A 16,857-nucleotide genomic window follows, 5' to 3' on the forward strand; every position below is an offset into this window, starting at 1 on the left:
ACTCACTGCTTAGTATATAACATTTCAAGATAAATTGGGAGTAATGGTGAAGCAGAGGAAAATACAGACTCTGAATTTCTCAATGTGTAAAAAAGTATTAGGCAATGGCAAAATTATGTAGGAGAATGGTTGTGTTTGTCAGCTGCAGGCTGGTAATATTAACATTAGTAAGCCTCTTGAGCAAGAATTACCTGTACAGCCCAGGCAGAGTGCTTCCCTCTGCATGTGTGCCTGGTGGAGGGCTTCCCTCTGCATGTGTGCCTGCTGGTGGTATAGAAGCAAAATGTGTTTTAGAAACCTTGCTCTTGAGAAAACCAGCTCTGTGTAATTGAGGTTTTTCACACAGTGTTGAGGATCAGCAAAAAGCTTCTGTGTGCTTATGGGATCTGAAAATCAACCTCCATTAGTTTGCTGTTGTGAGAACAGTCACTTGAAAATACAACTCGGTCTGAAAACACTGTTGCCAGAGTGAAATCCTTGCATTTGTGTGGGTTGTTTATGGTGTCTCAAGAACAAGCTGCAATTGTGCAGGTCGCTGATAGTAATAGCTGTGGTCTGCACGTATGATATGTAAGTTCTTCTTGTTTGAAAGGTATTTTTCTATCACTTCCTTTTTGAAGTTTGAACTTGCTCTGCTTCAATCTGTAGGTGATTGAAACTCCTGGTGCATCAAAGTGCATTGGTCCTGGCTGTTTTAATGTGGCTCAGCCTGATTCTGTGTACTGCAGCAATGACTGCATTCTCAAACACGCTGCAGCCACCATGAAGTTTCTAAGTGCAGGCAAAGATTCAAAAACAAAACCTAAAGAGAAGGTCAAATCGAAATCTGAAAAACCCAGCATGCCAAAATCTCAGCTGCAGGTAAGCTTATGTTCATTATCTGAAACAGTTGTACTGAAGTACAGTGGCTTATTTCTGTGCTCTCCTATTTGAGACAGACAAAATTGCAAAGTCCTGCATTGAAGAGCTTTCTTACTAGTTCTCTTGCCTCTTATGGAAAGAGCATTGTTCTGACAAAATGTTCTCCTGTCACTTCGTTGAAATTTTAATAGTAGAACCTAGCTAGAGGTGATTTCTTGAAAGGACCTTCTAGATGATAGCATGTTTAAAAAAAAAAAAAGTTAATAAAATATAAGCAGTACAATATTTTACTTTAAGAATTATTTTTCCTTTTTTATTTAATTCCAAATTACTAGGTTTGGGGCAGTAATTTGGAAACGCTGTGAATCATAAGCCAACACGTTACTGTATTATATCTGTGTTTTGGAAAGCAAAAAGATGAAATTAGAGCCTCTTTTCCCTTTTGAAACAACTACAGAATGACTGGTAGTTTTTCAAACAAAAATTGAGAGAAAACAGTTGTTTTGAGGTTTTAATTTTTTAACCTTTCTCTGCTCCTGAAGGTACAATGTGTTACGTTTTGCTTTAAAAGCTAGAATGTGAAAATGCTTAATTTCAAGTGGAGTTTACTATAAAATAAATTTGTTTACCTATATGTAACTGTTTGCAAAAACACATGTGAGCATTAGTAATTAAGATTCTTCTAATCACTACAGACAGGTACTAAACCTCTTCCAAACCAGAAGAGACCATATCCCGAGAAAAGAGAGATGACTGTGAAGAAGGTTTTGACATCTACCAAGACTGAGGCAAACACTCAACCTTATGCTAAAGAGCCAGCAGTAGAAAACACCACACCTTCCTGGGCAAGCGATCATAATTACAATGCTGTAAAGCCTGAAAAGACTGCTGCCATTTCATCTTCACTGTTGTTCAAATGTATGTATCGCATAGGGATATTCCTGAATAATCATTTACATTTTCTTTGAATACCCATCCATTCTTGGCTCTGCAAGACTAGGGAGTTTAGGATATTTTTATTTTTGCTAAATATGGTACAAAACGTCTTTTCTCCACCTTCAAAGATTCACACACACAGATGCACGTAAATGGGAAACACGTGTTGAAGTTTCATTTGTATCATATGACAGTTGTATGGTTAAGAGCCTGTCAGTCTACCCAGCTGATTTGTGGATGCAAACTTCATGATTAAGCTTTAAATTTTTCCCATAAAGACAATAACTGTGTATGATGTGGAAAAGGTAAGTATTGTTACATTCGTGTGAAGTTTAAAAAAAGGTTGCACAGTGTGCACCTTGAATCAGCAATTGAGTGTACTAATTTGAACTGTATTTTTGTGATTTAGATTTGGCACCTTTCTCTCAGGTCTTGCATTTTCATTGCTAGTGCCGAGAATGAAATCTTCGACGTGGTGTCCAACAATACTTTACACTTCTGCAAACAGCTTTTAACTGTCAAGTATGCTCCAGCTCTTCCTGCTGCTTTTCTTCCTTACATGAAATAATTTGAGGACCATTCTTTAATTTTAAGTTTGGGGGGAGGCAGTACTTTTTTTTTTTTCCTTTCTATTTATATGATCATACTTCACACATTATCCACACACGCAAGAACACATCTTAAGTGGGTATTAGGCAGAAATATTGCCTTGCATATTTTTGCAGGTTTTGAATAGCATCCTTGTAACACACACAAAGGTAAGTAAATACTGCTTTGTATCCTGAACAAGTCTTTCTGATAATGACGTGTTTTGATTGACTCCAGCTAAGTATTTTGTGACACGGTGATGAAACGTCAAATGAAATCTTACATTTCACGTTTACAAAACACATGACCTAGTATTTTCTCACTCAAAGATGAATGAGTTCAGAATTTCAGATCGCCCAGCTTTCTTAGCCACACTTGAGCCAATTTTACTTCTAGAAATAAACAGTTACTAAACACTAGTAACTGATAAATTCATAGATTATACTTATCATTAAGATTAGATTTTCTAGGTGTGTTTTTAAGGTAGGTGGTGATCCCTCAGTGTTTATATTGTTCAATTTACTACTCTAGCATATACCATACTTACACTAGACCTGTTTTAATTTATTTACCCAAATGAAAAGTTTAAAGGGTTATAAATTCCCTGCATTGTTTTGTTTTATTGGCTACTTAGGCCCTATGCCTCTTTCTATAATGAACTCTTAAAACACATTTTTATAACTTTGCATTTAAAACTTTTTTTCTAAAAAAACTGTAGCTTTATCATTGGAAACTGTAGCGTTTTAAATGCATCGAACTAGTGGGGGGGAGAGATCTAAACGAAACTACAAGGGCTTATTTTGCATGTGAAATTTTTATCACGCTTTCTATATATAATTACAGATGTCAGTGTAACTGTATCACTTAAAATGCTCTTATTGCTATAGCTTATTTTCCTTGGAGACAGGAGTACAGGATTTGAGGCAAAGACATCGGTGGGGTTTTTAATTTTTAAAGGGTTCTTAAATTTTACAACATGGAAGTTGCACAGATCTAAGCAATTTTAATAGAAAATTGGAAAACCTTAACTAAATTTTTAAATTAGTGCAAAAATCTGTGTCTATGCTAGACTTCAGTAATTAATAGAAAACAACCTAGTTCGTGTGATGAAGATCTCATACCAAATGCAAGGAAGGACTTCAGATTGCTGTTATTAAGGTAAGCTGCACTGATATGTGGGGACTCTGTACCACACTACTAAATTACCAAGTAAATTATGTATGTATTCGGGTAAAAAGGTTTTCCTGCCTTATCGATTGGACAGGTGTGGTCTATAATAATCTTCTTGAGAAGCTGCTATTGCATCTTCTTTAAGAGTATTCTATAAGATATATTTAACAAATTTTTATTTGCTGTTCAAGACATAGAAGTTACAGCATTATGGAAACTGGGGGAGTCATCTCACCAAGTATCTAAAAGCCACAACTCCAAGGTAGTGGTAAAAGAGAAACGCCTTCAGTGGGTGAAACAATTTATTTTAGATAGTAATCTTGTAACAGCGCCTCCCTGCTCAGAATTGCTTACTTCTGAGCATTGATGATATAAGATACTTAAGCTGTCTAGTTCAGACATCTTTGGTGTCTAAGCTCACTCAGTGGACTGAAGCTCACTTAGAGGAGGCTAAGGGTGGGATTCTTCCATACACAGTATTTCTAAATATGGACTCTGTTCCCAGAACTTAAAGCCATGCTCTGCAAATCCTTATTTATGTGACCTCAGGCCCTTGTTAAGTGAACTTAACATGATTTGCCAAATTACTCTGGAATACTTTTTCCATTAGTCAGTATATCATGTTTCAGGCATGCATTTATTTTATACATCTACTGTGTACTTGTCAGATACAATGTTGTTCTTATATATGACAGTAGTTCTAAATTGGAGAAGGAAGAAAGTCACCTCATTTCTAAAATTGTTCTTGGTGGCGAGGGCATATAGCAAGTATATTTAAATACACACCTGACCACCAAGCCCCCTTTTTTTCTCACCCGCTCTGTTTTGCATTCAAAAAAAGAGGTGCAAGTACTGTGCAGTTAATAGCAACACATTTCTGTGTCAAAGGCTGATTGCAGTGTCTTCACCAAAGAAATACTTGAAAGACATCTGGATCCAAATCCTTCCCAACATCTCCAGGAAACGTGAATTGTTTTTTTCTCTCAATTTTTAAAAGAAGGCAGAATACTTAATATTTAAATTGTGCAGTCAAGTCTTACAGACCACTCTTAGTGTTTATTTTGCAAAAGATTGTTAGAGAGGGAATTGCATCTCACGTTTCAAATGTGGTGGGAATGCATCTCAATTTCCGATAGCTTTTTTTTATAATACTAAAAAAACATTCTGAAGGAGTTGGAAAACTCTTTCTTTCTGCTGTAATTACAATTAACCAGAAGAAAAGGCTTTGGCAAGCTATTGAGTGATTTTGCAAAGCAGAGCACAGTGCTGGCAGATTGGGAAATGCCATTGAAGAATAGTAAGTTTCTCGGCTGCTATATACAAAGAGTGGGATGCACACACAAGGCATTGGTTTAAAGAAAAAAAGTTGTGTGCAATGCTTCTAAATTCTGCATTAAACTTCTGCAGGAAAAACTTCCAGTAGCAATTCAAAAAACTTTCAAATGAAAGCTCTTCATGTGGGTAAGGGAATGCTTCAAACATTCACCTTTTCCCTTGTAAAAATAAGTGGTTGGACCGCTTGTTGATGGAAAGGTTTGTGTGTGTTTGAAGCAGTTGAGTTCAGGTTTTCTGGTTGATAGAAAAACACTTGGAGAAGAGACTTCCTATGTTTTTCAGTTTTCAACTGTCAAATAGAAGGCAGCAGCAAATACATCACCAGTTTAAGATAGAAAATGAATCTAGAAGGAGAGGAAGATGATAGGAGCTTGCAGTATCACAGTTTTTAAACTAGCCAGTCATAAGCACCAAGCATTCATGTTTGTGCTTGAAATCTGTTTGAAATTTAGCAGGCTTATCCTGTTAGACTTAAATAATCAGCTGACTATTAAGTCAGGTGTTAAAGCAAATCTTAACTACCTGTGTTTATTGGTAAAACTAGTTAAGTGCACAGGGGAGTAAACAGGTTTTATTAGGTAAACACATCTGATGTGTATTTTTTTTCTTACTGTTCTTGTGGTAGAACTGGTTGAGTAAAAAGCTTTTTGTTGCCACAAACTTCTGTTTAAGTAAACAGCTAAACAGTATGGGCTCATAGCCATCTATTGTCTGGTTTCGAACTAGTATTTGATAACATTGTTAATGAGTGGGACTTTAAGGGGAAGCGTTCCATTAAGAAGATAAAAGTACAGTATTTGCAGTGCTCCCCGTTTTACAGCAGTGAATTAGGGAGAGACAGCTTAATGCTGCCACCTGCTGGAAGTGAGGAGGTGCGGTTTGGAGAGCCCTACCTCTGGTGATACAGTCTTGGGTTTTGCTACCCCTTCAATTTTCTTCATTTCTTGTGCAGTTCAGCTTTTTCTGTGTCTAAGACCTTTTGATAATCTGAATGATGTTTTCTTGTATAATTAATGATCCCACATTCAAAGGGCACTCGGACTGCTTTGTTCGTGTATACCTTCAACAAAATACGAAGACTTAAGCATGGCAGTGCACTCATACTAGGAGCCCATAATCAGAAAATGTGATGTGCATACAAAAATGATAGGATTATAGCATACGTAATTCATGTATTTTTCCTTCTGTGATTTTTATAATACAGTACCAAGACTGGAAAGAAAGAATGTATGTGACTAAAAAGAGTACAGGGGGAAAATGTAGTATACTCAAGACCAGAGGAACTATGGCTCAGGCGGTAGAAAGCTGTAAATACCACTGTGGAAAGAAAAAAGTAAGGCCATTTCTGCACACAGACTGGTGCCAGTTTAATGCTTACCTTCAGACAAGTTTGTACTGGCTTAAGTTGTGACTCCTCAGTTTAGCGAGTGCGAGTGGTTAAACTTGTATTGGTTCAGCTGAACTATTACAAAAGTATTTTACTTGAACTGAGGAGCTGTTCTTACGTCATGAGCCAGTTTGATTGCAAGGACTGACGGTTGTTAAGCTTGATGCTTCTATTTCAGTGGGAACACTTCCCTGTAGGATAACTTAGCGCATGCTAAGTTCCAAATTACTACAACTAAATGATTTCTAGTACTTGAAATAACACTTTGAAAGCCAAGGTATCTTTACTTAATGCTGTATCTATTCTATGATGTAGACCCATTCTAAGAAGCATTAATTATTGAACAGTACCAAGGGAATAAAAAAGGACTCTTAATTTTATGTTAGTAGCGATTTTCTGGTACACCAGGCTGCTGTGTATGTGGTCTAGGCTTAACCCTTTATAACTAGGGGAGATTTTTAGAAAGGCTGCTGAGGGACCAAATAATGATCAGAATATTTGAGATGAATTTGCCAGAACTGAGAAACTCATGTTGGAGTTGGCTTTGACAAGATCACAGAACAGCAGTAGCTGTCATACCACTGCTCCAGTACCGAACTGGGGCTGTGCTGGCAGAGCGGCTGATCTGAACCCTGCCTACGGAGTGAGGCAGACCAGTAGCGGCTGCTGAAGCCAGCGTCCCCTGGGACTCAGCCTATAAAAAGGAGCAGTGGCATCCCTGGGGAGCGATTGTCAACTCCTGCCTGTGAACTACTGGAGCTCCCCTTCTCAGCTCTACCAGGTATGTTACGTCTGTCCTGTGGCTGTGTGCCACATGAAGATTTTTGCCATGTATCCTAAGTTAGGAAGGCTGGTCCCTGCTGCTGGCATGTTTCCTGTTGTGCCTTTCAAGCATCTGGCACCCCTGTGGTGCTTGGAGGACAGAAAGCCAGCAGGCTTGCCATCATGGATACTTGGTTTCAGAGTGAGGAACTGTTACAGAAAAGAAGGGTTGGGGATGGGGAAGAAACGTGGTACAACTTACAGATGCACTATGACTATTAGGGTGGTCTACCTCTTGTCACTAAAACTGAAAGTGATGAAAGTTTGATTAAAAAAAAACCTCACCACCCTCTACCGCTGTTTTGCTTTCTTTTACTAATACTACTTTAGCTCTTTGAACTTAATTCACGGCATAGCCAGTGAAAAAGGTCTTCCCATGCTAGTCCCCAAATAAAAGGCTTTTTTTGAGGCGATCTCTTGCACTTTGGAGTCAAGTTTTGCTGCTGATCTTGGTGCTGGTGGTTCATTGTGTTTGATCTGTACCGAACGTGGAACGTGAAGATGGCCTATCCCTGCAAGGAGTGATGTTACCAATCCGTAAATGGTTCTTGAAAATACGGAGCCCTCTTCTTACTTTACAGCGGACGGTGCCTCTCTTTCCCTGAGGAGTGGCATAGTTGAAGTTGTAGTCATCTAATGTGGATAAGATGAATCAATGTCATTTCATATAGATTAAAACAAAGCTTTGCATGGCTAAACTACAGATTTGCGTGAGCATAGCTACAGTGTTGGCTCAAATGCCAACAAATCACGACTACAGAAGAGACCCTTGTCTCGAAAGTTTCCCAAATTGATTAATTTTTAAGGCAGACTTTCTTTCTTTGTATGCCTGCTTATAGAGGCTTGGCGTACAGAATCAGTTTAATTATGAACTGCGCATTGTGGAGATTAGAACTGATAGAAGCTTTTGGAAAAAAAAAAACAGCAGGGCAGGAGGCACACCTCTTAAACATTAGTGTTGGGTAATAAAGTTTGATCTGGTACTGAAAGTGGAAACGGATAGACTTCTCCACACTGTTTCAGAGACATTTAACAGTGAGAACTAACACTGAAACGTGTTTAAGAGTAGTTCAACGCTTTTCAGTGACTTAGAACTAACGCTAAGCTATCTCTGAGAGAAATTACAAGCCTGGCAAAAATAGAATTCAGGAGAGCAGCAATTGCACAACTGGAATAGAAGCGGTTACAAACTACAGCTCACCTTCACGGCCTTGGGCACTGAATGCTCAGTGCCACAAGAGGGTGCTTCAGTGGCACCTAACAGGATTGACTCTTCGACAAGTTTCTGAGGCTCTGAGGTTGCAGGCATGCATCCCAGCAGTGTGGCTTTGCAAAGGCTGCTCTTGAGGAACGTCACTGAACTGGTAAGTAACTTCCATTGTAAGAGTGCTTTGTAACTGACACCGACAGCACCAGCTCACCCGTGTATTTTCTTCAACTTAGTTAGCTGATGCATCAAAAGTTTCACTTCAAAAAAAAAAAAAACAAAGCAACAATGGGGGGGTTAAAGTTCTGTAACTGCCACTTCATTGGGGTGGAGAGATTAAATTCTGCTCTGCAAAGATCATTTCTGTCACTAATCATGCAGAAAGGGGTCGTGAGAGAGGTTCCTATAAGACTTGGGCTAAGTGGCAAAGAGAAGCTGTTGGGAAAACAGTTCTAAATTTGGCTGAGGAGTCCTGCCCACCCCGTTTCAGCAGTTTTACAAAGGTAAACTTGCTGTTCCTAAAATCAGACACTGATTAATTGGGGCAGTGTGTTTTAATCTCTGAGCCAAGAGATCGTCCCTTCTGGGATACATGTCAAAATGAGCTGCCCTCACCTTCTGTAACGATCAGATGGGACAGCTGCAGCATGCTGGAAGGACTCTACAGAAAAACTGCTGGTGCAGCTACTGCCTGCCTCCTGTGAGTGAGAAGGAGCAGCAGGACCATACTAAACTTCACAGCACCAAGTCACAGGCCAATTTCCGAGTGACGCTCAAAGTACTGTTTGTGTGTGTGTGTATTCCTAAGCAGTTTATTGCTTCTGGTGCACTGCTCACACCTGTATCCCAATCAGGTGTTTAAGCTATTGTTGAGGCCAGTGCTGTTTCATATCTTCAGAGATGAGCTTGTCTCAAAATACATAATTGCTCAGCCCTGGCTGGCCTTTACACAGGCTTTCCGAGAATACCTTTTAATAGGTATTTTTGCTATTTGAACACCTACAAGGCTACACTAGTATCGTGAATTTTGCTCCCTGTAATTTGACTTTGTTTCAAAAGGACATCAAATCCTTTCAGATGTAGTAAGTGATCCACTTCAAAGCGTGAATCACAAACAGCTGTGTGCTGCTTTTTAGGTTTTATTATTGTGGAATTTTACAAAAAATCTCCAATTGCTTAATGTTAACTCCACCTGCTCTCTTACTGTTGCTGCCCCCAAGAACTTGCGTGTAGTGCATACATCTGCTTTCTAAATCTTTTTCTAAAATTCTTTTATTTTGGTGAGGAAGGGGGGAGAATTAAAATTAACTGTAGAACCCACGCCTGCTTCAGCAGCCTCTGTGCTGTGGGGCTGTAAAGGCTCACAGATCTGCAAGACTCTTCTGAAGTGCTGGCTTGGTGAAGTCCTCCCCTGCGTCACCGCTTTGTGAAACCGGAAAGTTCTGTGCGAGCTGAACGAGATGCACCCATCATCCTGTCTTCCCTACGCTTCCTTGAGGGAATTTTATCATGGGAAGAAAAAACAGATCAGTGTGGGCAGGGAAAGAGGAAACAGTGAAATGTTACGACAATATTAGATACTAGCGTCAATAGTTTCAGTGTACGAACAGCATTATGCCATGTTTTTTTTAATTCTGTAGGAAACTTCTCATAAGTACTCTGTAACGAGCAATCAGCTTGCATGACTGCAAGATACATTTCACAAAATTCCTTAATGGTGTTCTGAACTACTATTTGTGACACTTTGTCGTTGCAAAGTTGTTTTTTAAATCTGAGTCTTACAGACTCATAGCAAGACGCTCTTCAAGTACAGTTACCTGTGGTTTATCTAAAGCACAGTTTACAGCTTGAGGAAGAAATGGAATTTCTTTAAAGAACTGTAATCTAGATAATTGTAAATTTAAGCAAAACTGAATAGAACACTTCCAGTGTCTAAAAACTGGAATAATTAGTGTCTCCAGCAAAATAACGCATCAGAAATGAGAACTTAAATAGAAATAAATAGAAGCCGTGAATAGGGTGGCAGGTATTTTGAAGTGGCTTTCCAAAGCTACTTTTCTGGAGATTGAGGTGGAAAGGAAATGTTATGTAGAAATATTCTGAAGAGATCAGAAGGAAAAACAAAGTTCCCTTTGGGTAATTTACTCTCTGGTGGCGTGGTGCAAAAGGCAATCTCCCCGTGTAGGTGAGGGATTACCATGCAAGTGTTTCCTGCAAGTCATTCACACACAACTGAACACCGATACACTGTGGAAATCATTCTTGAGTTCTACCTCAGCAACCATCAGGCTTTCGGCTGGTTCATCTGTAATGCATCTGTAACGCAGCAGATAATGTGGCAGTTCTGTACCACTTAGAGAAGTTTCATTCTTAGCTACATGTAATATTTGGCTGAGCTTTAACAGGAATTCCCTTAGGGGAGGGCTTCTGTATCTGATGACATCTAGTGGGAGAGATTATAGTTGTTATTTAGTGAGCATACCATAGCAATGCTATTTCTTAAGCCCTACAAAGAATGTACTTTTTTTTCCTGCCTGAGTATTCGCTGGGTCTCACTCTGGAACTGAGCTGACTCACGAGCTCCATCTGTACCTCACGGTCTTTTAGCCCAAGCTCCCTTCAGTCAGTAAGAATCCTGTTGCTGTCCTTGTTGAGCAGGCCACAAGACAAAATGAGGATAACTGGAATCCATTGGGGGTTTGGTTTTGTTTTAGTACTGTTGCTAACATCAAGCCCAGGGATTCAGAAGTGCTGGGTAGAAGAGTCACCGGATTCTTCCTTCTGGCACTGATCTGTCTGTGGTGAAACTCCTCTTAGGCTGAATAGGCTGATGTTCTGGAGTCGTCTTTATCCTTTTATGGTAAAATACCAGCTTAAGGGCATTTAATATAGGTACGCTGGAGCTACTGATAAAAAGAACTGGAAACATCACTGTACGAAATACAGCGACCACTGTATGTAGTAGGCATTGACTGCATCTTCAAGCTGTTCGTGAACTGCAAGGCAAAGATTGGAGAGAATACCCGTTTGTTGCGTGTCCCATCTGTTTGCTGAGCGACAGTGACATCTGTGCAGAAACTAAATTCCACGTATGTTGGTATACTGCTCTCTGAAAAGAGTACTCACTTCTGGTAACTTTTCCAAACATGCACCAGAAACAGCGCCCATCAGAAGATGGTGCAAGCTGGGGGCATGCTCGCCTTGCAGCTGAGGCAATGGACTGGTGAGCTGCTGCCAGAAGAGGCAGTCATGCTACTTCCCCTGTGCTCTGCTGTGTGCTCCTGCCCTCCTGTGCATTGGATACAAGACCTGTGCAAGGACAGCGTGAGTTGGTGCAGCTGGATTGTCTGGCAGAACACTAATCCTGTCAGTAAACCAAAAAATCTGTCAGGGCCGATCCATTTTGTCATAGTCAAAATGGGATGTGAGGGTGTTTTCTTTTTTTTTTTTTTTTTTTTTTTTTTTTTTGTTTAAGATGAGGTACCTCTGTCAAAGGTTGTTAACATATGTAGGATGTAAGTACCTTCGATACTTTGTCAAAACACACACACCACTTCACTATCCTTCAAATGTAGTGAGGTGTCGTGCAGATTTGAGAAAGTACTTCACAGGTGTTCTGAAGCACCGAATAGCCTATGTAGTGTAGGTATCTTTCACTACACGCAGAATCCCTGCCATCAAGTAGTTAGGTAGACAGTTGTAATTATAAAGTAGTATTTTAGTTTGTGAGGCTGTTAGACTTCCATGAGGCTGAAATATCTGCACATTTTCTGTTGGCTAAAGAAGCATTGAGTTATGTGCTCTACTGTAGAAACATTTCAAAATAGCCATGACGTGAACTGTCAGAATAAAGGATGCTTGTGCATCTTTCTTCTTGAACCTGTACTGATGCTGCTGCCTATCAACCCTGGGAACTTCAATCTACCTTTGTGCTAGTGCCATTTATTTATTTCTTTATTTTATGTGTATATAGTTTTACTGTGATATTGCCATTGAAACACAGGAAGGTTTGGGGCACGGATATATTTTTTATATACACAATATCTTAACTGCTGTTCTTAGTTCTATCAGCGTGCTTGTTAACTAATTTGAACAGATGATCAAACTATAAGTATGGAATGTAAGCTTAGTATTTCATGTTTTGTACTTCTGCTGCGACCCAAAAGAACTAAAATCATAGCACCGAGGACCGAATTGTACTGTGGTCATTTTGAACCCTGAGCTGTGCTGTCCTGCCGCTCCGTAGTGAGACAGAGGTGCGCTGTCCCACCGGCCTGAAGAGACAAGTCTGGGCAGAAGATAAACCAGGAACCAGAAGTAGAGAAATTCTCACAACCTTATCGTACGCATATTTTGGATATTCATCTTCTAGCTTTTCGAGACTGTTAATTCAAAGTAGTTCAGCTTTTTACCTCAGTGTATTAAGTTCCAGGTGCCTCATTTGACCAAACTGAAAATGTCACTGATAGTTTCTGATCCCTGTTCTCCTTCCTGGGATAGCTCAATGCCTCCTGACAGATAGTGTAAGGTTTGTGGGGTAGGCTTTGGGAGATAATAGAAACAGAAGAGAAGTCAGTGTGAGTCCAGCTCAACATCCCCCTGGGTTTGTGTTCAGTTTGTCAGTACTTGAGACCAGTCCCTAGGGAAAAGTACGGGAACAGTGGGTGAACAAGAAGTTTAATCTATAGTAAGATCTTCACGCTCTTTGGAATGATTTAATGTAGTGTGTTTCATCTTACACTTCAGATAATTTTCACTCAGAAACCTTTGGCAAGGCATCCACTCACAGTGGATCCACATAGCTAGTGCTTCCGCATCCTCCACTTCACTTTGTATTCCAGGCAACGTTTAGCACCCGCTTCTCTGCCTAGCCTTATGAAAATTCAGGTACAGCATCGGTTTTATGGTTCATCTTAACCACCAGCTTGTGTATTGGTGGTGAAACATGCTGGCAGTAAGAGGCAGTGTAGTGCAGCTCGTTACAAGCTTGCGTGCTGCTGGAGGTGCCTACTACAAATGCTCAGCGTCTAACAGAATTTAACGACAGGCAAAGGTGGGAAGGCTGTTTCACTCAGAAATGAGTAGTTGCATTGTTTCTTAGGTAATCCAAATCTTCCCCTTTCTGAGGTGTATTTCTATTCAAGCTTTATGCTGTTAGAGGATTTCTTGAACTGGGCTTCAGAAGGGTGCTCCCTACCTTTGTCCCCCTCAAGTCTGAGGGAAATCGGTTGTTAGACCCTTCCTGATAATGTCTGCTCTCACTGTAGCAGGTATGGAAGACCAAAAGGGTCCGTTCGGTTTGTGGTGAAATTAACCAAAGTTAAATTTCTGCATCCTTCCCGGGAAGCACATAGCTCTCTGCAGACGGGGCTGTGGGACTAATTCTGATTACAAAACCTTGCTAGCTGAAAACATCAGATAATAATTAAAAAATAAAGAAGTCACTAACTGGTCAGTAGTCAAATGCAGATTTAGGAGGAGAAAAAAGACTTTTGGGGAAGTAACTTTAGCTTTTCTAATCAGAACAACTTCATCTCAGGAGTTGTTTCTTGGTTTCCCTCAGAACCTTTGTTTGTGCTGTTACAATAAATGTGTCAGTGGTAGCCCACTGTAACTCTGATCTCCTGTAAATGATATTTCTGGAAAAGTGAAGTGGAGCACATTGCGTTTGCTGGATGGAGAGTGTGTTTTGGCTTATTATGTTTTGCTGAATTGTTCCCGTCAGTGCCAAAATGTGGACAGGTGAAATGCAACCTACAGAAATGCTTGTTTTTAAAGTCCTGTGCAATTATAACTTCAGTATATGGAGCCTTCGCTTGTAATTTGTAAATTTTCTTGTGCATTATGTGTATTGTCAATATATTGATGTTAGAAAAAACATTAAATGGCAGTTTTGAATATTGTGAATGGAATAGTTGGTGGGAATTAAATAGCCGCAGTTTGAGCAATGGTTTTAATATTCAATTATTAAATATTATAGTATTAAATCTAGAATTTAACTGGGAAGTAAATGAGAAGATCTGATAGTTTATAGCGACAGTGTGATACTCATACTAGCAACCAAATGGCTTGAATGTACGTTTAAAATTTTAAGCAATTGATTTGTTGTTTAACTTGACTCTCTTTGCTTGCTCCTTAAAGTAGAAAGTTTGGAGTGAGGATTTCTGCTTAAATGTGAGATATGGGTTGTGTTGCTTTTTTTTTTTTAAAGACTTTATGAAAATGTTTTTTTTGTTTGTTTTGTTTTGTTTTGTTTTTGTTTTTATTTTTTTTGAAGCTTAATCATGAAGTCCAACTCAGGAATCTTTGAAGGTGGTGTCTTTTTTTTTTTTTCAAATTTCTTGCATAGCTTGTGACTAAGATTTTCAACCTTTACAACCAAAATGCAACTCTTTTAAACTCTTCAGACAGTCTCTGAGAAGTGCTCTCTGCAGGATCAAAGGCAAATTTCTTCTTAAAAAAGTCAACTTTTACACATTTTTTAAAAAGACTTTAAAAATGAATGGCTTAAATTATATATTTGGTAGTTCTCCAGAGGTATTTCACAGACTTCCTTATAGGTTGACAGCTGGTCTTCATAAACAGGAAGTTACAATGTTAAGTATTTAATACTGCATTTTCTTCTTTGTTTTAACAGCTCAAAAGGAAGAGAAGAGAAACGAAGATAAAGCGACAGAGTTTATAGGGGCATCAAAGAAAGCTATTGCTTCAGCATCTATGGTGGAGAAACATGCATCTTCCCTCACTAAAAATCTTCCAACAAAGAAGTCCCCATCCTTCTCTAGCACATCACTAATGAAGCAGACACTGAAACCTGCTGGGAGTTTCAAAGGTGTAATTCCCAAGAAACCATGGCCTTCAACAGGCGGCGTTCCTTCAAAACAAGCAGCTTTTTCTCATGACTCGCCAGTTTCCAAAAAACCAGCTGCATCCAGTTTGGCTGGAGGACTCAAAAGGCCTTCGCTGTCTTCCGTTTCTACTGCATCTGGAAGTAGTCAAGCAAAAACACAAGCTAGCCCTATCCAGTCGCAGCCCAACTCACAGATTCGACAAAATATTCGTCGGTCCCTAAAAGAAATTTTATGGAAGAGGTGGGTGGGAATTCAAAGCACTTATTTTATATAGGAAGCTACAACTAGAAGCAAAGGGTTAGCCTGCAGAGTTTTGTTTCTTTCTTGCTAAGTGATACTAAGGGATTTAATTTGTGCTAGAAATTACTACAAGTATTTTTAGCATTAGAGCTTTATTAAAAATAAAAAATCTGATGTCAAATAATTGGGCATGTGAAAAAGCCTTTAAAAAAAACGTCACTATCCCATTTGTAGTGAGAGACAATGACAGTTGAAGAATTAAATCACAACATAGAAATGTTTATAATGCAGGTGACCTGAAGCTGATATCTGGCAATGGTGGTGTTTGGAGATGTAGGGGTTGTACGAAGCATAGTGTAGGGCTTGCTGAGGCAGAGGTTCCTTCTTCTCCCAAAGTTAGCAACTGTATTTCATTTTTTTTTTTTTTTTTTTTTTTAAAAAGCTGAAACATTGTCCCACAAATATTAAAGCTCTTGTCAGCTGTCAAGGCTTAGGCCACTGTGCTCTGGTAGTGTCTCTGAAATAGAAATGCTGTTCACAGTGGAGGGTCTAAGATTAAAACTGAAGTGTTTTAGCTCCCTCAGTAGCTCCTGACAAAAAAACAACAACAAAAAACTAATTACAGTGTCATGAGTAGGAGTATTTGTAAGGACTGACCTGACTTGAGTTCGTTAAGGCTGTCTTCCGTGGTCTTCTGTAGACAGTAGCAAAAGGTTGCCATAGTTGACATTTTGAGGTCCTGAGATAGACTTTGGCTTTGAAATGTGTTTTAAGGAAGTCCTCACTGAGTGAATAAAAGCGTGGTTAACTCCTTCCTCTGAAAATTTAGTTTTTATGAATGCTGCCTGAAGAATTCGTGCCTAACGTAAATGCGCATACCCTTTCTTGTTTTTAACAGAGTCAATGATAGTGATGATCTGGTCATGACAGAAAGTGAAGTAGGGAAAGTAGCACTCAATATTGAAAAGGAGATGTTTAATTTGTTTCAAGTTACGGACAACCGATACAAGAGTAAATACCGTAGCATCATGTTCAATCTCAAGGACCCAAAAAATCAGGTTTGGAATTTACTTATACAGTAAACGTACTGAAATATATTCTGTTTTTTAAATAATACATCAAAATCTATCCTCAATATGTAGTTTCAAGAGAGAGACTTATGAATTATGCTATAAAAAATTGTTTTAAAGCCATTCAAATATTAAAATTGTCCAGTTGGATCGTGTGTATTTATTAAGATTGGCCTTTGTAGTGAAATATTTGTTTATTGAATGGCATTCTTGGAAAAAAAAAATATGTTTTTCTTCTGTGACGTTCTGTAGTTTATATGGGACACTACTTGTGTACATGATAATTTATCTTTTAAAGGAAAAAGAAGCTGGTGCAGATGGAAATAGTGACTAGACAACGTAATTTTTTTAAAAAAATCTACTATAGATAAGAAACAGGAGTGGCATTTA

At 39.1% G+C, this 16,857-nt stretch overlaps 1 protein-coding gene across 6 annotated transcripts in view; it reads left to right on the forward strand.

Moving 5' to 3' along the window:
* DIDO1 (death inducer-obliterator 1) overlaps positions 1 to 16,857 on the forward strand; it is a gene marked incomplete at its 5' end in the record, with an annotated part of 57,561 nt that overhangs the window by 24,051 nt on the left and 16,653 nt on the right. For all 6 annotated transcript variants that reach the window (XM_084538542.1, XM_084538543.1, XM_084538544.1 and 3 more), the window contains 4 exons: positions 649 to 861; positions 1,557 to 1,779; positions 14,944 to 15,397; positions 16,296 to 16,455. In XM_084538542.1, coding sequence (XP_084394668.1) covers positions 649 to 861; positions 1,557 to 1,779; positions 14,944 to 15,397; positions 16,296 to 16,455 — 1,050 coding nt within the window. The remainder of the gene's footprint in view (positions 1 to 648; positions 862 to 1,556; positions 1,780 to 14,943; positions 15,398 to 16,295; positions 16,456 to 16,857) is intronic.

The sequence above is a fragment of the Aythya ferina genome, assembly GCF_964211825.1.
Source record: "Aythya ferina genome assembly, chromosome: 16".
Lineage (NCBI taxonomy): Eukaryota > Metazoa > Chordata > Aves > Anseriformes > Anatidae > Aythya > Aythya ferina.